Consider the following 24,571-nt stretch of genomic DNA (forward strand, 5'->3'; position numbering starts at 1 on the left):
TTTGCTAATGAGTTTTAATGACGACTTGTTATGGCTCATAAAACCTGGCTCTGTTACTGGCAATATCAACTTTAACTACAGCGAGCTGCGGTCCTGATAACACACACTGGGACTTTTATCTAGTGATTAACATCAGACAAGGCAGCATGAGTATGCAGTGGGGGCGAGTGGGAAATGTGTGTGAGGCGAGCGAGCATGAATGCAGTTGTAGCATTTGTGGGTCAGAGGGAGTTGTTTTGTAATGAGTGCGCCCCCCTCGTGGCCTAATCTCAGTCCTGGGTAGATAAATTCCCACAAGCCTTCACCTCCAAATATTGACTTAGTCCCAGAGACATGAGGGAGCTGCTGGGGCTTTATTGCTGATAAAAATAGAGGACAGGGCTTTGGGATTGAGCCCGTAGCCCCATCATGTCATGTGTTTGTGTATGTGTACGTACGCAGGGAGGTGGGGTTTATGCGGGCATGCTTTCACCTCCTTTCTTGCTCTCTACGATGAGCTAAACGGGTAATAGCTGACAGCTAGGTGGAGTTCGCTTTACAGCTCAGCAAAGGGATAAAGGTCAAGCCAAAAGCAGGTTTGTGACCCCTGAAGTATCTGAGGGGTGTCACAGATATTTTCAGAGCATTCGTGGCCACAACATGGTGTAAACACATCACACACACTGGCACGGGGACAGACACACACAGATGCACAGAGACACATTTATGCACACGCATGCCTCGCTCACTGTGGTGCATTAATGCAGGGCACGGCCAGAGTTAGATTCGAAACATACTCTATGTGAATATGTTCAAGGCTGATGAGAGAATAGAAAAGATTCATTCATTCATCTTCAACCGCTTGTCCCTGTCGGGGTCGCGGGGGTAGCTGAAGCCGATCCCAGCTGACATTGGGCGTGAGGCGGGGTCCACCCTGGACAGGACGCCAGTCTATCACAGGGCACATAGAGACGAACAGAGACAGACAACCATTCACACCTACGGGCGATTTTTTAGAGTCATCAAGATTTTTTTTTTTTTTTATTGTTTTCATGATGGCCAACTATTTTGATCATCTGTTAATGGTTATTAGTTTGTCAATAATTGTTTTAGTTAGTTAAAACCAAACTCTTCTGTGTTTTATATCACAGTATACTGAATATATTAGATTTTTAACTGTTTGAACTGCTGATATTTGTATTTGTATTCTGGTGTTTCGTAGACCAAGTGATAATCAATGAATTGAGATAACATCTGTTAATTAAAATAATTAATGTCAGCCCTAGCAGACACAATAAATTGATAATGAGAAAATGGGCCCGTGGGCACAGACTTGTCTACATAGGAACTAATCTCTGACGGATCTACTTTGAGTCCTTTTCTCCTTGTAGTCGTTCTTCGTCCATTATTGGTGATTTAGTTTGGATATTGGCGCCACCTCGAGGTCCACGCTGCTCTGTGCACGATGAGCTGATCGGTCATCCATTAACTTCCCTCGCAGTCAATGATTATCGATTACACGAGAACTGTGCAAAGTTCAATATATAAAAAAAACACTTCCTGAACATGAACGTGAGAGCAGCATCATGGCTCTGAAATCATTCTCCTGCAGAGTTTTACCGACATTTCTTAATCACGGTGTCTTCGTCTCGAGCAAACCGCTCAGTGCACGAGATGCAGCGGGTGCCGTGCTGGGACGGAGCTCCGCGCGGGGATACTACAACCCCGAGAAACCCAGGAATCTGGGACCGGGCGGAGCACACCGCGTCCGGGTGGTAGACCTCCGCAGCGACACGGTGACCAAGCCCGGGCCGGCGATGAGGCAGGCCATGGCGGAGGCCGAGGTCGCAGATGACGTGATGGCAGAAGACCCGACTGTGAACGGTTAGAGCCGAAGTGTTAAAGTGACCAAACCAGCAACCGATGTATTAATGTATTTAAAAAGTAGCTCCTTAATAACTGAAATGACTGCTTTAGATACTTATTCAAAATCAGAAAACATAATAAATATGAATGCATGTACACCTGCATCTTTAGTTGTTGAATTCAACCTAATTTGACTTATTTCTACAGAGTTACAGAGAATTGCAGCTGATATGTTTCAGATGGAGGCTGCACTGTTCGTCCCCTCTGGGACCATGAGTAACCTCATCGCAGGTGAGCTGTGCATTTATTGCCACAGTGTGAATCTGTTTCCATGAGGTCTGAATGGTGACACATGTGCATCTCATCATGCAGTGATGGTGCACTGCTGGGAGCGGGGCGACGAGATGATTGTGGGCGATCTATCCCACTTACACATCTATGAGCAGGGTGGGAGCGCACAGGTGAGTGTGCTGCAGACACACACAGGTTCAGGCCACCTCATCATCTGCAGTGCATTCATTCAGTGTGTGTTTGTGTGCTCACACAGCTGGCTGGTGTCCACGCCACCTTGGTGACCAATCTCCCCGATGGGTCGTTTGACTTAGAGCAGCTGGAATCAAAGATCCGCCACGGTTACCCCGACCCCCATTTCCCACGCTCACGCCTCATATGTGTGGAGAACACACACAACATACTGGGTGGGCGCGTTCTGCCTCTGACATTCCTGCAGGAGGTGTGTGTGGAGAAAGAAACATTTTTCTATGTCACCATGTGAAAGCAGCTGTCATACTTAGTGCAACAAACGAAGAATGCAGCCGCGGCTCTTACAGGTTTGTTTCCGTCTCTAAAGGTTCGGGCGTTGGCAGATAGATATGGTCTGTCAGTTCACATGGATGGAGCCAGGGTGATGAACGCTGCTGTGGCCCAGGGGGTGCCTCCATCCACCATACTGCAGCACACACACACCGTCAGTGTGTGCCTCTCCAAGGTCCGGACTGTAAAACACACACACACACAGAATGGACAAGAATATCAACATACAAATTCATGTGCATTGATGGTAAAACTCATGCGAGCAGAACCAACAAAGAACTCGTAGACAAATGAAATACAACGTCTCAAAGTCAAATTCACATGTGTGTAACAGGGTTTGGGTTCCCCTGTGGGAACCATGCTGGCTGGACCCCGAGACTTCATATCCCGAGCAGTGCGGTGCCGTAAAGCCCTGGGTGGGGGGATGCGGCAGGTTGGTATACTGGCAGCCGCTGGAAAACTGTCTTTACTGGAGATGGTAGGAAGACTGGAGGAGGATCACCACAATACAAAAACCTTTGCTCAAGGTGAGAAACTCCTATTTCTGTCTATGAAAAGTAAATCAGTAAAGGTTGAATATGTAGAATCTTTATTAGAAGCTATATTTAAAAAAAATAATAATACACCTAGGGGGCGTTTTGAGGGGTACACAATGAAAGTAGTGCTTTACCATTAAAAAATATACAAATATTTAGTCTGAATTAATACTTGAAACATTTTTTGACAGGTCTGACAATGGCTTTCTGTCACGTTCTGTTTACATCGTACCAGCCAATAGCAGCCGGCATTGCAGGTTGCCAGGGTTGTCTGTTGTTGGGTGCAGCAAGTTCTTGTGAATGTGCAAAACCTCTCAAAGCCCACGATCGCCCACTTAAACAGTTTCTGAGCTGCTTCACTGGTGTCTGTTCTCAAACACCTGAAAAATGACCTCGAAATTAGTGGTTACCCGGTATGATTCATCTCTTGACATGGAGCAGGCTGACCGCTCGACACACTCGGCAACAAACCTGGCAACCCAATTGCTAGAGTAATTTTTTGTTGTTGCGACTACGATCTTGAGACACTAGATGGCGGTGTTCGGCTCATTCTCCATATTCAACCTCTAACTGCCTGCCTGTAACTCCTCGTCCTCTCTTCCAGCTATGCTCGACTGTGACCCTCCTCTATTCGCTGTGAACATGGCCAACGTGGAGACAAACATCCTGCGTTTCCGTCTACAGGACCCCGGTTTAAGCCCCGTCGAGTTCTGTGCCCGCATGGGGGAGGTTGGCGAGGGAGAGGAGGCAGCTCTTGGACAGGGGGTACAAGTTCTCATGTACCCCCATTTTGGAAATTCAGTGCGGGCTGTATGGCATCTTGGGATTTCCCCTGAAGATACTCAGCTGGCCATCCAGAAAATGCATTTTGTGGCTTCTCAGTTTGTGAAGGAAAAAGTCAGGGCCCAGTGAAACCTGATACTTAGTCGAGAATATACAGAGATTAGTTGAGAAAGACACTAAAGATGCTACACAACTGGAGTCACTTTCAATAGCTTTGTATTTATTGATACATTTGATAAACCACTGTCTCTTATCAAAGTTTGTGTCCCTTTGTTTCAAAGTTTGTTGCATTTTATCACATATTTCTCTCACCATTTAGAATTTACATATATGCATTTGTTTGTGTCAGCTGTAATATTTGATTATTTGGTCGTGTAAATGTATTTTTGTGTAAGGGAAGTGGCTTTACAATGCAGTAACCACGTACAGCCACAATATGGCACTGGTGTTTCAGGCTCTGCTAGTCCTAAATACTTTAGATAGATAGATAAGATAGATAAACAATTTACTGATTCAAGTTAAAGCAGTACATTAACAAAAATATCAAAAAAAATAGTAACAATTTAGGGAAAAATATGTTGAAAATATAATGATGTGCAAATATTTTACCTTGGTCGAGTGGAATATTGCAAAAAGAAAATGTGCACAAATATATAGCTTTGGATGTGTATATATATATATATATATATATATATATATATATATATATAACTATATATTAAAGTGAACAGAAAACCAAGAACTGTACAATGAAGTGACCAAAAAGCAAAAGCTGACAAGAGGAAAAGCATATTCGTGTCCTCTAATTTATAACCCCTTCTGTTAACGTGTTAACTTGTTAATTTTACGCTTGTACGTAATGACACATGATAAAAATGTACCTTTCAAATAAAAAACCTGGCAGCGGTGGGATTCGAACCCACGCCATCGAAATGACTGGAGCCTAAATCCAGCGCCTTAGACCACTCGGCCACGCTACCGTGATGAACAACTCGGCCAGACCTGACAATTTAAACTGTCAATAGCTTTAACGATAACTTACACTTGGCCGATATCGGTTAGGTTACACGTTGAAAAACAAAATACGTATTCCCGGTTCTAACGTTACCGTTTGTTTGACTTATCTGTGGAATCCTTCAAGGGTATCGTCAACTTAAGCTAGTATTTTTCCCACCACAACTATGTTAAGCGGTGTAACGCGTCGCTGAAGTTAACGTTGCTTTAATTTAATTGGCGCAGAATGTGGCGTAAACGTTAAATGAACCGTTATAACGGTTGCGCAGCACGTTAACGCTAAGGTAAATTAACGTTCTTTTTTGTAACGGTTGACGTACTGGAACGTTGGGACGTCAGATCAAGGCTAATGGGAGGAGGCTAGGACAACCAAGCATATTTGAGTGGCCACTAGGGGCAGGTTTCATAATAGAGCAGTGTCTCATTGGCCCCCATGTTAAACAGGCCGTTTTCACAGCATCATTAAACCTGTTTAAGGCCTCTGTGTCTGTATGTTTAGGTCATATCTCCATGACAACACTGAGGGGGGTGATTTCTTTTGTACTAGGCTAGTTTTTATTTAATTGGAGGTTAAAGTTTATGAATAATTAAGGGCGTGGCCTTCACCTCGGAGGTAAACGTCAGCCCTTCGGATGCATCTCCCTCCCCACAACGTCACATACATGCCCTTTTTTGGTAGGAGGAAATGAGGCGGAGTCAAAATATGACATGTCACGCCAGTTGTGACTTTTAAACGGAATTCCATTGCTAGGCAACAGCCTTAGTCCAGAGAAGTTGGTCCTTGGTAACTTCCTGTAAGCTGATGTCATTCACAAACACTGCAACAGGAAATAAACTAGGACTGTTTTGGGATGTTTATGTTTAAATTTTTTTTAAAGTCCATGAGCAAAGCTGACAGATTATTTCAGTTGGTTACTGTTATGAAATACAACTGTAAAACTCCTCCCTGCACAGGTACGTATGCTGTTGTAATATAATATTGTTGTCAATAAAGTTTGTTAAAAAAACAAAACAAAATAATAAAAATTTAATAAATTAAAAGATCTCAAACTAATTATTTTAGGAAAATTATCTCGTTATCACGGGAAAACAAAGGAAATAAAATGTGTGTAATGTATGACTCTTTAGGGCTTCCGTAGCTTAGAGCTAACGTTAGCTGTAGCCTTATCCGGTGCTGCTTTCAAATGCTCGTCGTCGCAGTCGTAATCGTCAGGTCTGCTTTCAAATAACATGTTTATACTATTATTTTTATTTTAAACACAAAAAAACAACAACTAGTTACTAGTTAAAAAACTAGTAGAACATAAAAGCAAACATTCATTCTTGGAAGTATTTTTGTCTCCTCACAGACTAAGGGGACCAGATTTACGAGACAAATCCATTTTTGGTTCAGGGGGCGTTAAAACCTCCGAAACATAACCTTAAATAAGTCAGTTTGATATTCAACAATCATTTGATATTCATTATTATTATGCATTTAAACCATTTAATTGAATGATGTCAAACAAATTGTGCAACATAAAGACTAATATTCCTATGCTTGTTTTTGAATAATGTATTTTTATGATTTAATGCAAAACATTTACGTTTTTTCCTTTTCTCCTATATCCTATTTCTCAGTCACAGTGAAAACCGGGGACAATAGTCGCCGGGGACTGTCCCCAAAATCCGGGGACGTCTGGTCTGGTCACTCTACCACAGACTCAACTAAACTACATTTAATATTTCCGATAGCAGTGAACGCAGCATAGCTCGGGGGTTGGGGCTGTCAGAGCCCAGTGTTGTACGTGCGCAGGGCTCCAGTCACCGTGGAGGACGGTAATGAGCGCTGCACCACGTCCCCGCCCGGACCTGCAGGACACATTGGAGAACCAGGACCGACCCAGTCTGGTTCCTGTAGGGGAGTTAAACTGCAGCGGCTGCAAAAACCGTCCGATTCACGTCTAAGTGCAACCGGGAAACGGAAGCTGAGCTGCTGTATCACAACAACAAGCTCTCAGGATTGAGTGATTAAGGTGCGTTTGTGCCCCAGTTCTAAGGTAGGTTGTTTATTCCCTACGTGCATTTAACAGCAGCTCACAACAATAGACCGAACGAGAGCTTTTTGCAGCATGGTGCAACACAATAACCATGACTGCTGCTGCTGCTGCTGCTGCGTGATCTCTGTGGGAGTGCAGGAACTTAATCTTGCTTGGGTCTGCATTCCTCTTCTCTGGAAATCTGCACACACAAATGACAGTGGAGCATATGTTTGCTAGCTGTCTCTGAATAACATCGATGTAAACATCCCTTTGCATGCTTATGTTTACCTTTTTATTGCTTAAATCCACATTATGTCTATATATTTTGTTTTTAAACTCTTTATTTATAGATCATATTCATCTTTTTGAGAGACAAATACAAAAACATAGAGCAGTTTGACATTTTCAAAGTCCGGGGGTGATCAATAAATCCAAAAGACAATGTATCAGACCCAGGACATGCATACAGTCTCACTCATTGGCCATTTCTGCCACCGTTTTTCACCTTTCTCTTTGTGGAACCTGACTGAGTAAGTCATTTTCTCGAGTACATGTAGTTGTTTTACAAAATTAACAAAATAATCTGTAGTGGGGGCATTTTTCTGGAGCCCACATTTAGTGATGGCCCTTTTACTCGCACTCGTGCACCTCAGCTTTACTCGTATATGTCTATATTTTGATTGACCCCTCCATGCATGTGATGGTGATGACTGGGATCACACAGATTTCTCACTCATGGCGTTAGATGGACAGTTGTGCAGCCATGACGCAGGGTTGTTTTGAACACACACTAACATGGCTGCCACAGATTAACCACCTGTGGTTTTACTTTCCACGCTCTTCGCTGCTCTCCTCAGCGCTCTCACTCTCCTCTTGTCAACACCACAGCAGACATCATGGAGGACGAGCTGATGTTCAGCATGGAGGAGGAGGAGGAGGGCAGCGCCAAGAGACCCCCTGTCCAACGAAGTGCCCCCAACCAGCGGGCCTCGTCCCTCAGCGACGCCAACGCCAGTGATGACGATGACGACGAAGACCACTTCATCCGCCCCATCCTGGACGACTCGGCCAAAGAAATCTGTTACTACCTGAAGAATATAGTGAACACCCGGCAGCTGTCGAGCTCCCTTCCTAAGAGCAGCTCTCTTCCTAAGAGCCACTTTATGTTCCAGGTGAGACGTTTCCCCACGGCCACATGCAACATTGAATAGATAAGCGTCAGAAAATGCTGAAATAAAGTGCCGAAGGATTGTTTAGTCCTGTTAAAAACTAGTTTGTATTAATGCGTTGTGCTCATGCAGGAACATAAACAGTGAGAACAGCTCTTTGCCGTATAAGGAGAGATGATCTCTGCATGTCCGCACACACGTACCAGTATGTGTGTATCTGTTTATTGAAGTGGAGAGCTGCTCAGACACCTCCTTAACTGTACTCTCTCTCTCTAAAGAACAGGAAGTACCAGAATGGTTGCACGTAAACACGTCTCTCATCAGCAGTGAGCTGCACAGTGGGCTCCATTCAGTCTTATCAGAACCACTGTGCACCAGCCAACTGCTGGGATGTGTAGGGCTGTTGTTTAGACTTCAGAGCATCAATTATTGTTGGAAACGTTTGACGATGCTTTGTGAATGTCAGGCTTTTTTCTCCTTGTTTGCTGATGTAAAGCCGTCCGTGTTCTTTACCTTTCTACATAGAACGAAACAGAAACGGCGGCAGAACCTCGGTCGTACAAGGTTTTGTCTGAGAGCGCACGGGTACGTTACAGATGAGATTATATCTTCCTTCACTCCCTCTTCACCAGTGACCATCTACGCCTCCCCACTCCCCACTCCACTCTGTAGTTCACTGTTGCTTTTCCTTCACTTTTTCACTTCTGTAGCAACTTTTCCACCTCTCTTTTAACCTTTTAACTTGCATCCTCCCTTTCTTCACACTGTATTCCTGCTCTTTATTTAATGGATCTACACTAACAAACAACAGGAATGCTATACTGTTACTTTAGAAAGCTACACTGTAAAAAAAAAGCACATATTGGTACAAATTCTTTTGCAATTTCGGTTTAAGAAAGCAAATTTCTATTACAGGTGCTGCTGCTCTAAAAATGTGTTTTTGAAAATGACAAAAATCCCAACAGTAAATAGTCTGTAAAGATATATTTTTGAGCATGGCTGTGCACTTTAGTGCCATACCAGGCTTTAAAATTTGACCATAAAGTCTTGTGACTGGGCTGTAATATCTCTGACAGCATGTGTACTCCTGCAGGTGGATTTACTTTGAACGCAAGATGCGTCACCTGTTCTCGTCACGAGCAGACGTGACGCTCAAAAACACACTTAGTGTATCTACTTTGCTCTAAATATAATCATGTCTAAAATGCCTGCTGCACAGTGACCAGTGGTGTGCGAGGGAGACGTGCTGCTGTTCAGCGCTGGGCGGGTCAGGGGTTGGGTTACCGGTGCTGGTTTGGATTACCAGTGACATTTCATTCATGAGTCTTACCAAGAAAGTTATTTTTTGAAAACGACACTGCTGATGGCCACGGAACATCACACGGTGATCATTCATTTAGATATAGCAGTAAAGGATTTAAGTTGCTATGGAATAAGAGAACTTATTTAACCCTCCCCCTCCTCCAAAACTTAAAATAGATCTTTTCATTCATGCATTAGTTATTTTTCCATGTCATTTGTATTATTATGGGCTTTCTTCCTGGTTTGTACTGAAGATATTTATGTTTTTTACTTCCCTTTCTCCTAACTTCCTTTCTTTCCTCCTAATTTTGCACGCTGTTACAAACTAAAGAAGTGTCATCCTTAGAGCGGGCTCCAGTTTACATTGGTGTGTCCCTGCGTTTTATTGATTAATGATCTATATTGCAGGCTTCTTTAGCCGTAAGCTGATTAAATGCAAATACTTAAAAGAATACGAGAAAGCTGTTCAATGCAGAAACTGCTGAATTGAATTACTGAGCACAATACGGGTCCTTAGAGCGAGGAAGTGTTCTGCAGAAAGAGCACAAGAAGGCTTTGATTTTCCTTTATTGCCCAGGTTAAAGTTCATGTTTTTGCCTTGAACAGCTTCTCACTAAACAGATCTTTCTTTTTGCATAAAAGCAAATACTGCCGGCTAATAAGTCGTGTTTGTTCTTTGGGACAGGAACACTGGAAACATGCGGTCCAAAAGGCCAAAGCTAGGCCCGACCCCTGGGCCGAGTTTCATCTGGAAGAAAAAGAGACTGAACCTTGCATTCGTTACAGGTACGAACAACCCTCTGTGGCTGTGAATCAGCAGCTGTAGACCTTTTTCAGTGAGCCCTGCCAGTGAGTCAGCATGCACGATACAGATTAAACTGCAAAAACGATTCGCTGAAAGATGCCAACACATTATATAGTATAGTTGTGACATCACAGCTTTACAGAGGTCCTGACGGCTCGTTTAAAGACACAGTATCTTAATACATGTGCAGTCTTCTGTGGATTGAGCGATTATGATACTTTCACAGTATTTATGCAGCACCCCGACCGGCTTTATGATCAAAAATGTGGAGCCTTTAGGATGCAACATATTTTGGTTTTTTAGTCGTCACAGAGATTCCTACATTCACCTGCAGCCTTCTTGAACTCATTAATGTGGCAGAAATTCTCAGAGTCGGCTCATACCTCAGTCTGTGGTGCTAACTGTTGACCGAAATGACTGCCCCTGCACTGGGTTTATGGACGCCTTTTGGCTCTCACGGCCCGTTTTTCATCTCGCACTGTAGGTGCAGACACTTGAGTGTGCACCCAGATATCCCCAAAGCAATTTCAGTCAAAAGCAACTGGACTTGGTTATTTGTCTAGGAAGTTGTTCACCTCTCATCCAAGAGGCTTCATCAGTTCATGTACGCATCTGACCAGACTGGGACTGGACCAGGACCAGGACCAGGCTGGGACTGGTCAGAAGCAGATTGCTTTTGACTGAAATTGCTTTTGGGATAACGATGACAAATGAGAGCATTCATAGGCTTATCACCCAGATGTTGAAGCCAAACATTGCAGCTACATAAAAAATAAAAAGGATACGTCTTGCTGAGTTGTTAGATGTGGGCAGTGTTGTATCAAGGCGGCGGCACACAATTGACTGGGTGTGGGCAGAAAAGCCGGAGGAATGAATTCCTTGTGTGTGCGTGCGTGCGTGCATGTGTGTGTGTTTGTTAGGCCTGTTAAGTTACATAACGTACTGGGACTTGCCTGCAGAGAGAAAGGAGAGATTGTCAGGAGCTTGGATTCGCCCTCATGTTCTTTTTTCATGTGCTAATTTTACCCGTGTGTAACCTCACTCCCTCTCTTAAGCCCCCCCTGTAGTATGAACTGGATGGAATGAATGTCGCGGTACACTGTGCTCCCAGGCTGAAAACGGTTTGCCAGCAGGAAAGATTTTTGGATAGACAAAGAATAGACCGCTGTTTTTGTTTGAGTGGAGGAGATTCTAGTTTAAAGGCCCTCAGGTTTCCGCTGTGAAGACTTGCAGCTGCACCTACAGTTCATGCAGCGTTTATTAACTCAGCACACGCGTCCCGCCAAACCAAACAGACACACTGACCCAGACAGAGTGTGTACATATGAGTTCTTCCTTGATAACATGAATTCTTTTACCCCTAAAGCTGAAAAGACAAGGGCGCAGAGAAAGTGAAGTTTGGAAAGAGGGCGCACATCAAAACACTGCTTTGTTTCTTTCTTCTGCCCTTGTTTTTGTTTTGTTTCCGTAAAGAGGAAGTGAAATGTTTTATGTGGCGCCATGATAAGAATTGATAATGAGCTGTTGACAGACAAACTCCCTCACAGAGGGCAAAGAGTAACTTGACTGACGTGATCTAAAAAGGAAGGTTGTTTATGTAGCTCGGCTTATGTCCGAGTCCTGGCAGTGTTGTGGCGGATCGTCCAGTGTGAGTGATTTGAAGTGTAACAGGTGGAAAACTAAAAACAAGCGACTCCCCCCCACACACACACACACACAGAGTCGGGTCACAGGGTCTGCTCTGTGGGGAGAAAATGTCCCACAGATGGTTGGTTTTACAATCCCTCTGTTTGATATGACGCTGTTTTACTGACTCTCAGTAGACTTTGTCTGAAAATAATAATGGATATAAGGCTGCCACTAAGGCTTATTTTGATCATTAAGTTATCTATTGATTTGATTTTGTCTTCAATTAATGTTAAGGTTATAAAAATGGCCCTCTCACTTTGCCCGGAGCCCAAACTGACATTGTTTTATGTTTTCACAAATGTGTGTTCCTCTTCTTTTTCCTTCCTTATTTTGTTATACTGTTTGTTTCTCTTAGCTTGTAACCTAGACGTTAATATCTGCACAGTGGCTGGACAGATTTCTAACATTCAAACTGCATTTTTAAACGTCTCCCTTCATTGTTTTGCAATTTGAAGAAACCCGCACCAATCTCCTTTTAATGTTAATTTATATCCAGAACGTAAGACATTGTTTTGTTCGGCCAACAGTCACAAACCCAAAGGTTATAGTGGTATAAAAACGAAGAAAAACATAAAAATCTCACATTTAAGAAGCTGAAACAAGCATATATTTGTTTCTTATGCATTGTCTACCTGTCCTGAGTATAACACAACCAACAGCTCTGGGAGGTTGTGCTTATTTGGCCCAGCTGTACTTTGGCTTTAAGCTAAATGCTAACGCAAGCATGCCAACATGCTCACAATGACAATGCTAACATGTTGATGTTCAGCACTAATGTTTGCCACCTTAGTTTAGCCCGTTAGCATGCTAGCAGTTGCTAACTAGCTGTAATCATATACCGGTAAGTGCAACCGAGGCTGATAGGAATGTGATTCGTTTCTCATACGACCATAATTTAGTCACGAAGCAATGTGTTGAACAAATGGAGATTTTAACCTGATGATGGAGCTAGAGGAAAATTTAAGGGATCAACAAAATGATTACAACTCATCTAGAAGGAGTCGTGAACGTCTTCATCAAATTTCATGGCAATCCATCAGATAGTTTTTTAGATATTTTTCAGTCTGGAAGTAGTGGACCAAACGCCAGACATTGCTGTCCATAAAGCCACGCTAACATGGCTGAAAACCAAACTTTCTGTGTTGACTGGATAGATTTAATCTGAGCATCAAACTTTTTTAAAAAGCCACATCATAGAGAGATAATCCACATAAAAGTTCCTCTTATTCTGACTGATTCATCGTCCCTCTTTGCAGGTACAATGCCATCACAGGAGAGTGGGCTCAAGACCAGGTCCACATCAAGATGGCTGCCCAGGTATAACCGCTCTCTAGAAAAGGATTGTTTTGCCAATATTAAAAAAAAAAAAAAAAGAGTCTCTTATCACTTGTTTTGCTTATTTCTCACAGCCGTTTGGGAAAGGGGCCATGAGGGAGTGCTTCAGAACGTAAGTTGAAATATTTCTCTTCGTTCATCAAGTCACGTCCAGCGGGCGGTTATTGCCCTCGGGTTCTAGTAACGGAGACCTTCGTGGTTTCCCTGTAAACAAAGCAGAGGTCTCTTTTAGCCTGTAAGTGGTGTAGGTCCAAATTCCTCACATTTCTTGCTCCGACTCGGGAGGACATCTGCTGATGAATCTGGTCGTTTCAGAGCCAAAGATAGTATGGAAAATATCACACAGGACCAGCTCAAAAAAGTCTCCCATGAAGGCACAAAGGTTTCAGCTCTGTTGATCTTCTGGATGTTTATGATTTAAGTGCGATGTTGTCACTGCTCTGCTGTGTTTTGGCTTCTGCATGACACTGCAGAACCAAAGAGAAAAGGAAGAATGGTCTAATTGTTAATGTTTAATCCTCAGTTTTGTGGGAAATGTAAAAGAGAGGCCTCCACTAACCTCTACAGTAACCCACAGAAATATGTCTCTCTGACAAAACCTGAAGCATGAACATGAATCACCCAGCTCCTACGAGCCCAAACAAGTTAAAAAGGGAAAATCTCTACATCTGAAATGTTGGTGTGTTGTCCCTGTTGTTGTCTTCGACAGTGTATCCGTTAATGTGTGAGGAAAAATAGATGTGTGCAACTGTAAACTAACTTAGGAGCACAAGTGCGAATTACCTCACATAGAGTGTAAAGTAAGGAGGCCCTGAAGTCCCGAAAGATAATATTTATTTATCTTCTGCCCACAAGATCTTAACTTATTTGCATCTGACATCATTTCCAGTTGCATTTGCATTTAAAAATGCATTTAATTATGCATTATTTATAAAGGTTTCCGAGCAATGTTCTGTAAATACATTTAAATATTACTGAAATGCTGCTCACCGCTCTTAATATCTTCTTTCCCTTTAGGAAGAAGTTGTCGAATTTCTCACACAGCAGCAACTGGAAGTCCGCGTCTAATTATGTGTCCAAGCGTTACATGGAGACGGTGGACAGAAATGTCTACTTCGAGGACGTCAGGCTGCAAATGGAGGCCAAACTCTGGGGAGAGGAGTACAACCGCCACCGACCTCCCAAACAGGTACAGGAGAAGCTTCATACAGGCCACTGATGTGCTGACTGGTTAATCCCACAAAAGCACAATCCCCTAACCCCTGTTATTTTGATAATTTAACGTATTTTGATCTCAGATTTAAGGCTGCAACTAATTATTATTCTAATTAATCGTCATTTGATTTAAGAAATATCAAACAATAATGAAAAGACTTTGCAAAGCCCAGGCTTTTCAAATGTCTTGTTTTGTTCGGCCAAAAAAAAAAAGACTCATTCATTCATTCATTCATCTTCAACCGCTTATCCCGGGGTCGGGGTCGCGGGGGTGCTGGAGCCGATCCCAGCTGACATCGGGCGTGAGGCGGAAAAAGAAAAAAAAAGACTAAAATGGTTATTTCCTCCCCCAGAGAGGTCGTGTTATTGGTCCGGTTTGTCTGCAGGGTTAGATAAAAAACACTGGCTTGATTTTCATGAAACTTGGTAGAAGTTTGAAGCCTGGGCCAAGAAAGAACCCGTTAAAGTTTGGAGCAGATCGGAAACATGGGGCGCGTACAAAAATTGTTTTGACCTTTCACTAACATTTTGGGACAGGGTATTTGTGCTGCATTCATGTGTAGTCAAAATAATTAGAAAAAGGAGTTCCAGTGAGAAAGGGCATGTCTCGGCGGAGGTCTTTGCTCTCATAGTCCCCATCTAGATCAGTATATAAGTAAGAAAGAACATATAGATGCTTGAAATCCTTGAAAATGTTGTGTTTTCAAGGTTTGAAAAGAGCTTGAACTTCGGATAAAGCACTTGAAAATGCTTGAAATTGTATCCACATTTCTTTAACAACAAAAAACTATAGAATAGAAACATAATTTAATAATTTAATTTAATTACAGTTGTTTAGAACATAATACCATCTCTTTTTAATGTGATTTTAATGAAGAAAAAATGTGAAATAATCATTTTCAATAGCTGTACGTATTCGTAGAAATATGCAATTTACCACAACTGGAAGGTGCCTTGAATGGACATTGAAAGTGCTTGAACCTGACCTCAGAAAAGGTGTACGAACCCTGTAAGAAAAAACAGCACGTGTCCCAAACTAAATATAGTATGATCACAAAATGGCTCTCAGAAACTACAAAAAGCCCAACCAAGTGTTTGCGGCAGGATTCACGTTCGTTAACACTGCGGTAAAGGCTTTTGTGCTGCATTCATGCGGTGTCGGATTAATCGGATAAACTAGTTCACGAACATATTGCATATCTCACCTGATCCGTTTCCTTTGCTCTTCGTTATCACACAAATACTATCAACGTTATCAACGTGTTGTTTAAACACCCTGAGCTATAAAATTTAAACTTCATAGCGTCCATGTCGTTTCACCATTACGACTTAAAGGTCATGAACACGCTGATGTCCGAGGAGCAGGTGAATGCACCGTTGGCCATGGACAACTCCCCCATTCTCGTTCGTTATCGAAAAAGTTGCCGATCATTTTCTGTTGATGTAATACTTAGTAATTTGATTTATGGTTTCAGCTCTTACTGTTTGTGTGAGTGTTGTCGACCTCTCTCTCATCCTCAGGTGGACATCATGCAGATGTGTGTGATGGAGATGACAGAGCGGCCAGGTAAACCTCTCTTTCACCTGGAACATTACATCGAGGGCAAGTACATCAAATACAACTCCAACTCTGGCTTTGTGAGGGACGACAACATCCGACTCACTCCGCAGGTGAGCTGCAGCGCGCAGGCCGTCAGGGCGGAGCAGTGTCAGCTGCAGAACATCTAGAGCAGGGGTGTCAAAGTGATCCAGTAAAGGGCCGTGTGGCTGCAGGTTTTCATTCCAACCAAGCAAGAACACATCTGACTGGACTTACTCAATCATCTGAACTGTCTTCACACAGTTGATTTGTTGGACCAGGTGTGTTTTTGATTGGTTGGAATGAAAACCTGCAGCCACACGGCCCTTTACTGGATCACTTTGAAACCCATGCTCTAGATGTTCAATGTCTATTTTCACCGCAACACTTTTGATTTCTGTTTCGTTTCTGTCGACAGAATCTCAACCTCCTCTTTTTAAAACAAATATAAATAACATTTGTAACGAAATTAAGTGAGACGATAAAGCATTTCTGACCATTATCATAGGCAAAACTCTAAGTAGAAAGGTTTGCAGCGCTCATGCATCTAGTCTGGCACAGCTAATAATAAAAATCACTTAATCTTAACTTCTGCAATTTCCCAGCTTGGGATTGATAAAGTATTTCTATTCTATTCTAACTTGTTTTGCCTCCGTCAGGCCTTCAGTCACTTCTCTTTTGAGCGATCGGGCCACCAGCTGATCGTGGTGGACATCCAGGGAGTGGGAGATCTCTACACTGACCCTCAGATCCACACAGAGAAGGGGACTGACTTTGGAGATGGAAATCTAGGTAGAGTTTTGTTTTGATGTTGACGAAACCGCTGCTAGATTCTTCGTTAGAAATGACTCAAAAGGCTCCATCTTGATCATCTGTGTGTTCCAGGTGTGCGAGGCATGGCGCTGTTCTTCCACTCCCACCTGTGCAACAAGATCTGCAAGAGTATGGGCCTGACGCCTTTTGACCTGTCCCCTGCAGAGAAGTCCCAGCTGGACTGCACCAACAGACTGCTTGTAATTTTAACATTTTTAATAAAGATGAATGAAGGGTCAGCCAGGGCCAGAAATCAGCCGTGGGTCGGGGTAAAAATAGTCCAGAAAATAATGCTAATAATAAATAAACATGGGGGGAAATTTCCTGTTGCCCACAGCTGCCATATTTAGGCATGAGTGTTATGTCGTGCAAGAGAATTTGTTATTTAATCAGAAATCAACTGAATATGAATGTACGCTCGCCAGCTCAGTTGCAGGGTTAGCATGAGTAGGATGCTTTATCGTCAGCCTCAGTGTGTTCTGCTTGTTCTGTTGCCGTTTCCTCAAGAAAGAGTCGTCTTGCTTTATTTCAGAAGTCGGCCCAGACGGTGCTGAGGGGCTGCGAGGAGCCCTGCGGTTCTCCCCGTGTTCGCACCATATCAGGAGGCCGGCCTCCTCCGCTGTTATCCCGCATGTCCGAGACGTCTTCTGCAGACGAGAGCATGAGCGACGTGGACTCGGTCCCCTGTTCCCCCCTCACCTTCCCCTGCTCCTCGCTTCCTGCACATGGATCTGTGGGAAAGTCCTCTATGGGTGCGTCCATGAACATTACTGTTACATGCTGCACACGTGTGACGGTGTATTTGACTGTAGCTTAGCACGGTGTCCACATCCTAAATAGTTTTTTATTCTTTCTACAGGCTTATCTTTTACTGGAATGTACGAACATGAAAGACTCAGTAATAACAACGCAGGTGAACACAAGGTGAGCACTAACGTAAAAATGATGTGTCACATTCAGCCAAATATTCTCCCGTTACCGTTCAAGTGCACAATAAGAACTTTACTGGAAGTACTTTAAGTACATTTTGAAGGATTTTTATTTGTAGTGGAGTATTTTCAGAGTGGTGTTAGTACTTTTACTTCTTCCACCGCCGCATTTCAGTAATACAATAAACTATACCCGGCCATTATGAGTAAAAAAATATAAAATTTGCCAAAATGAAATAGGATCAACACAAAATAAACATAAATCATCTGAACTGAAAAAGTAAAACTTTGAGATAACATTGATATAACTTTTTGAATTTGATTTTTTTAAGTGATTTAAAAGTCAAGTCTCTAAAATTAGTAAAAAGCCGAGCAGCTGAAGTCGTCCGGTGTTTTTTTGGCTTTAACCCTGAATACGGTGACTTGCTTTAATCAAGAAGTGATTAAATAAAACCACCTCTTCGTTACCTGGTTTTTGAGATTCTGCTCAGCTGGAGGACACAGGATTGAACTTTTGAGCTGCAGATCCGAGTCAGAGTCCAGACGGCACTGATGTCATGATGTTTATGTTTCTATATCGGTCTGTAGGAATCTGAAAGCGGCGGCGACAGCGGCTACCCCAGCGAGAGGAGGAGTGAAGGTGACCCCAATGACCACGTTGACGGGGTAAAGGGTCCCATTTGACTTTCATTTGATTTCATTTTGACATGAATATGTCCAGGATTTATTAGCACAGAGGAAGTTGTTATACGCAGACACATTTGTAAGCAGACTAAATATGAATAAAATAAAAAACACATGTTTGTTTAAGATCATTTTATTAAACCCTGACATGTTAGACTTCTCTTGTCACAGTATTGAGATCACAGCCCTCTGTCCTTCAGTCCTCTTAGTAGCTGTGAGTCTGTTAACGTTTTCTCTTCTCCACCTGAAGTCTGACTGACGGTTTTATAAATGCATGTTGTATCACCACGTAGGCCCATCATCGCTACCAAAGACATTATTCTGAGTCGGATGACGACAGTGTCAGACGGGTAAACAATAGAGACAACCCTGTGTGAACATCATAATCACCACCCCCCCCGATCAACTTAACCTCTAATTTTCCTCATCCATGTCTTTCTTCACTTTCACCTCATCATTTGATTTAACAACAGAAGCCCTCTCTCTCCCTCTCCTCTAATGTACCTCCTCCTGCTCTTTGTTTTCCTTCACTAGAGGAAGATGGTAGCTCCTCCAAGAGTCTCTGCAAACTTAAATTCGTACACCGCTGACCACGAATGGGTGATTATTGGCACGGAGGCTCGTAAAGCCAGGCGTTTCCATGCCGTCTGGTCGCTATAACGCTTTATAAAGCATGATTCTCAGCCCAAGGTTTTGGATAAGGCGAACTTACACAAGCTGCCTTGTTTTCTTTTATTTTCAGAGGGAACGAAAAACAGTTTAAAAATTCAAAAAATACAAAGAAATAAAGGAAATTTGGAACTGAAACACCATCTACCTCTGTTTCACCAACTCCACCCTCTTGCTGATGATAACATCTTTGTGTGTGTGTGTGTGTGTGTGTGTGTGCGTGCTCCTGTTCCCATGCTTCACATGATCTTTGCATCCAGGGGCGTACTCCTCCAGCTCGGAGCTCAAGGCCGCTCTGTGTCATTCATCAGTTAAATTGAGAGCAGACTTGGATGAGTACGCCCCTGAGAGTGTGATTTGTCACCCTGTGCCTGATTTACCTTTAATCATATAATTTGTTTTTCTTAATATTGTGGTAAGGAGCAGGTGGTAGCATTGCCTCTCCATCCTTCCTCCTGCTCATTCCTGTGTATCTTGACTGTTTTGTTTTTTCCCCACTCAGCTGACGGAGGAGAAGTGGAGCTTCTACCATTCGTCCCGCGCTCACGTCCACCGATCCTCCTGCGTGGCCACAGAGGTGGAGCGACTCGGCGCTCTGCTGCAGAAGAAGCTCGGCCAATCGATCCTCGGAAAGGTGAAGCATCAGTTTGGTTGTTTTTTTGGTTTAATGCACATGTGAACATTCGTCTGTGTACATCTGTGTATACCGTACGTACTGTATGTATGCGTATTTATCAATGAACATATATAGTTTCACACCAGGTTCATTAAATGCTCAAATAAAAATAATAATTGCAAATGCATGTAGCCATATTGGACCCTCAGTATTGGATTACGATGGTTTAACAGATTAATATCATTTTTAAGCACGCACTCCATCTCTGTCTTGACTGCTGGGTTAAAATTATTTAGTTACCGGCTGACTTTAGGCCACAGAGACCTTTTTGCATATTCTTCCATGTGGATCAATGATGAAGGTCCCACTTCATCAGTGGCTGAATACTGTGTACAGCGTCATCCCTTCTGAAGCCTTTAAAGGAGCGGCTGTGGCTCAGGAGCTCCCCTAACTGGACGATCTGCAGTTTGATCCCCGGCACCTCCAGTCTACATGAATGTGTGTGTGCGAACATGTGAATGTGGCGAGGATAATCCCTTTTTGTTCTACTGCGTCTGGGAGCCCCTCTTTTATTACGTGGGTGCTACTTTATCTCAAAGGAACATGTTTTAGCAGAAAGCTTTTTATTTCTTGAAAAGAGTGAGCAGCAGTTGATCAGAAGACAAACAATCAGAATCATTACAGCAATTCTTACCTTTTTGGCATGTTGCACAGAACTAGTCCCAACCTCTTCCCCCTGCCTGACCTCTCATGCTCCCTCCTCCCCCGACACTTGTGTTGAGAGAGGAATGCTGTGTTCAAGTGCAATGGGAAGTCCGGATGTTTCTGACGTCCAACTTGGCGAAAGTGCGCTGTAATGCCTGTCGTAGTGGAACCTCCTAGTAAGCGAATTAGAGGGAGATCGACCTACCCCGAATTCGCCTAGTTGGAGGTCCAAAACTTTGAACTTCCCATGGCACTTGAACGCAGCATGAGCAGCGCAAGAGAAACAGATGACAGACAGGAAGCTCGGGAAGACTTATCACAAATATATGAGAATTAACTAATTATTTTTAGCTCCTGTCTTCTGTGAGATTCTGAATCCACCTGTTGCTGCAGAAAGCTGGATTTTCAGAGTTTGTTGAATTTGTTGAATGTATTCTCGCTCTCCTTCCTCCTGAACAAGGTCCACCTGGCGATGGTGCGGTACCACGAAGCGGGTCGCTTCTGTGAGAAGGACGAGCCGTGGGATCAGGACTCGGCCATGGTGCACCTGGAGAGAGCTGCGCTGTGCGGAGAGCTGGAGGCCATCATAGCCCTGGGACAGTGCTGTCTGCAGCTGCCTCATCACATCCTGCCAGACATGACGCTGGAGGTAACGCACACTTCATTTAACCCTGTTTAGATTAAATACAGTGTGCACTCGTGTGGTGATATTTCTGTGTTGTTGGCAGGACAACGCAGGAAACAAGATGAAAGGTTTTAAGTACCTGCTGCTGGCTGCTGAGGCCGGTGACAGATCTTCTATGATCACAGTGGCCAGAGCTTTTGATACTGGGATCAATTTATCTGCTGACAGGTCAGTGAAGCTTATTTTGAACTGTGGATTTGTATTTTGAAGTTTGAATTATGTTAATAAAGATATGACATACAACAACACAAATCCTGGTCCAGCCCTTATGGTAATACTGCCCCCTAGAGGGATGTTCAAGTCGTTTCTATTGAAGGAAGCTCCATTTTACTGTTTTTGATGCTGAAACATTGTTTTTATCTGTGAATCATCTAGAAAGCAGAACTGGGCGGAAGCGATTCACTGGTACGACAGTGCGTTGAACATGACAGACTATGACGAGGGAGGAGAGTACGATGGGATGCAGGATGAGCCACGCCACCTGCTGCTGGCCAGAGAGGCGGAGATGTACCAAGCGGGAGGCTTCAACCTCACCGCAGACCCACAGAGAGCAGGTTCGACTCCACGCCGGCTTCACAGACCTGAATATACCTGCATCGTTTTAAGGAACAGTTCATGTCAACACAGAAAAACGTAACATAGAAGCTTCTCAAACCACTCCTGCAGCATGTTGATCCCAGGGCTCGTACGGGTGCTTGCAACCCTTGAAAATGCTTGAATTTTAGTGTTTGAAAAGTGCTTGAATTATGGATAAAGTGCTTGAAAAATGCTTGAAGTTACACCCACATTTATTTCACAACAGAGGGCTTTAGAATATAAGTTTAAATATTTAAATTTCTTATCCTCCTGGTATAACAAAACAAAATTTTAGCTGTTTGATGACGTCGGTTGAGCAAACTCGAGTATTAATCGACAGCACCATTCTGGCTTCCCACAGCGGGGAAAGCTTGAGCGATGACGAGGAAACTTATTTTAACTTTGATGCAACGATTTGAACCGTAGAGTGAAAGAAGTGCTCTGTTTTATTTAAATGTGAATAATTAGTGCAAAAAGAAATATTTCCTTCCTTAAATCAATGAATAACCATAAAAACTAATCAGGATTAGGTATAATTTTGGCCCGAATGGTTCATAAACGGATAACGGGCGACTGTGTCTCAGTGACTGAGTGGGTCGTCCTCCATTCGAGAGATGGGCAGTTTGATCCCAATCTCCAGCAAGACACTTAAACCCCAAATTGCTGTGTGAATGTGGTGTGAATGGTTAGATTAGATCAGGGGTGTCAAACTCAGGCCCGAGGGCTAAATCTGGCCTGCAATGTAATCATATTTAGCCCGCAAGATCATATCACGGTTCTATGAGAGCACATACACCGCTACTTTTCTGTTAACAAACATGAGCATCCATGCTGCCAGTCTCTACAGACAGACTTAATCCACCCCTCCCCAAAAACAGCCAAAAGAAAGATGGAGAACAGGAGCTTTCAGCAGCGGTGGGAGGCAGATTATCTGTTTATGAAGGTAAAGAGCTGTTTGTCTCGTCTGCAGAGCCACCGTGGCTTTAACCAAAGAATCAAACATAAGAAACACCACGACAAGAACAAGGACCTGCACTGAAAAGGTTCAACATCACACATCTGGAGAGAAGGGAAAACATGCACATTTGCAGTTTTTTTTTTTTTTTTTTTTAAGTAAATATTGAGTTTGGCCCGCAACTTTGTCCCAGTTTTTAAATTTGACCCACTGTGAATTGGAGTTTGACACCCCTGGATTAGATGGTCTGTAGATCCACTGCTATGTGTGTGAATGGGTGAATGTGAGAAATATTGCGCAAGCGTCTTGAGTAGTCAAAAGACTAGAAAGGTGCTCTATAAGTAACTATCTAACCTATTGATTGTTTTATTGATTGATTTATTGATTGATCGATTGATTGATGGCGATAATTGGCTCCATCCTAACCGCCCCCGTCCTCCCCCTCTGCAGGTGATCTCTTCACAGAAGCAGCAGAAGCCGCCATGGAGGCCATGAAAGGTCGATTGGCGAACCAGTACTACATGAAAGCCGAAGAAGCCTGGGCACTAATGGAGGAATAGTTCTGGACGTTCATTTCGACTCATTCAGGAGCTGAATGGGAACAGTTTACATCTTTTTTATTGCAGGGTTGTTTTGCTGTAGGCTTCCCCGTCCTTTCCCTGTTTGAGCGGTCCTTTGTTTTTGACTAAGTGAATGTGTTTGTATGAAAGAGGTGGTCTCAAAGATCAAAACAGAGAAAATTGTTTACTAACTTTGCCCCAAATGTAATGCTGGAAGAATGCGTGTGGGGGGAAAAATGCTTGGAGCTCAAAAGTGTTGAATAAAGTTTGCTTTTTATGTTTAAAAACGTGTCATTATTCCTTTAAGAGTTGTGTCAGTAAAGGTTTGTTCCTGCTGACTCACTTTGAATAATAGTTAGGATAATAATTATTACACTGGAGCCCTCAGACTATGAAAACGCTGTTGAATCATTTTAATCAGAATTTTTTTATTGTAAATTTTATTTTTTTTAAAATGTCTAAAGAGAGAAAACAATATATGATAATAAGATTTGTAAATGGTTTCATTCATTCATTCATCTTCAACCGCTTATCCCGGGGTCGGGGTCGCGGGGGGTGCTGGAGCCGATCCCAGCTGACATCGGGCGTAAGGCGGGGTACACCCTGGACAGGACGCCAGTCTATCACAGGGCACATAGAGACGAACAGAGACAGACAACCATTCACACCTACGGGTGATTTTTTGGAGTCATCAATTAACCTAACACATGCATGTCTTTGGACTGTGGGAGGAAACCGGAGAACCCGGAGAAATGGTTTGTTTAAAAAAAACATTTACTATGTTTTATATATATATTTTAATCTCCCTCTTCCCTCAAAAATATCTACTCGTAAACTGAAAAATAAATAAACATAAGATGAGAACAGCCGGGCTTGAAATTATTATTTTTTAAAATTTCTGTTGTCTCAAGATTACAAGTTGATTGTTTTATTATTATTATTGTCATTATTATTAATATTAAGCTCCTTTTCTCAAGAAAACAAAATTATGAAACTTGTGATCCCCTAGTAAAGTCTTCATTTTTTATGCAGCAAAATGTAAGTTAACTGATTTAAATAATTATTTTATCATTTATTAATTATTTAACAGTTTTAATGTAGTATTTTTCATGTAGCACAATGTAAGTACACTGATTTAAATAATTATTCTATCATTTATTTATTATTTAACAGTTTTAATGTAGTATTTAAACATAAATATGAGTGAACAAGTAAACACCATGTGCTTGAGAAGCTGATACAAGGTCCTAAATGTGATTTATTACATTAAATT

At 42.7% G+C, this 24,571-nt stretch overlaps 2 protein-coding genes across 9 annotated transcripts; both read left to right on the plus strand.

The window, feature by feature from the left end:
• Positions 1-1,565: 1,565 nt before the first annotated feature.
• tha1 (threonine aldolase 1) lies at positions 1,566-4,170 on the plus strand (the record flags this gene model as incomplete). The annotated part of the gene is made up of 7 exons (XM_083932187.1): positions 1,566-1,863; positions 2,053-2,136; positions 2,218-2,306; positions 2,393-2,578; positions 2,696-2,833; positions 2,993-3,185; positions 3,799-4,170. 7 exons carry the CDS (start codon positions 1,566-1,568, stop codon positions 4,104-4,106), a joined length of 1,296 nt encoding a protein of 431 aa, XP_083788313.1. The 3' UTR covers positions 4,107-4,170.
• A 2,596-nt stretch (positions 4,171-6,766) lies between these two features.
• On the plus strand, positions 6,767-23,579 carry eef2k (eukaryotic elongation factor 2 kinase). Of its 8 annotated transcripts, none has more exons than XM_083932951.1 (20): positions 6,767-7,030; positions 7,901-8,184; positions 8,707-8,766; positions 10,169-10,269; positions 13,234-13,294; positions 13,387-13,424; positions 14,330-14,501; positions 16,049-16,198; positions 16,766-16,898; positions 16,992-17,119; positions 17,452-17,671; positions 17,779-17,843; positions 18,437-18,514; positions 18,826-18,882; positions 19,067-19,132; positions 19,704-19,835; positions 20,983-21,171; positions 21,251-21,375; positions 21,583-21,761; positions 23,189-23,579. In XM_083932951.1, exons 2-20 carry the CDS (start codon positions 7,909-7,911, stop codon positions 23,296-23,298), a joined length of 2,340 nt encoding a protein of 779 aa, XP_083789077.1. In that variant the 5' UTR covers positions 6,767-7,030; positions 7,901-7,908; the 3' UTR covers positions 23,299-23,579. The 8 variants fall into 8 exon arrangements, with proteins under 8 accessions (XP_083789077.1, XP_083789079.1, XP_083789076.1 ...); XM_083932953.1 differs by having other exon boundaries at positions 7,904-8,184; XM_083932950.1 differs by having other exon boundaries at positions 6,767-7,006.
• Positions 23,580-24,571: the final 992 nt, after the last annotated feature.

The sequence above is a fragment of the Echiichthys vipera genome (assembly GCF_963691815.1).
Source record: "Echiichthys vipera genome assembly, chromosome: 18".
NCBI classification, from domain to species: Eukaryota; Metazoa; Chordata; class Actinopteri; order Perciformes; family Trachinidae; genus Echiichthys; species Echiichthys vipera.

Bases quoted from the DNA above. Each gene is read 5' to 3' on its own strand.
- eef2k (XM_083932951.1), top strand. From the start codon at position 7,909: ATGGAGGACGAGCTGATGTTCAGCATGGAGGAGGAGGAGGAGGGCAGC. The intron at 14,502-16,048 runs GTACAGGAGAAG...TCTCATCCTCAG, and splicing joins GCCACCGACCTCCCAAACAG to GTGGACATCATGCAGATGTG. The intron at 21,376-21,582 runs GTCAGTGAAGCT...TGAATCATCTAG, and splicing joins ATCAATTTATCTGCTGACAG to AAAGCAGAACTGGGCGGAAG.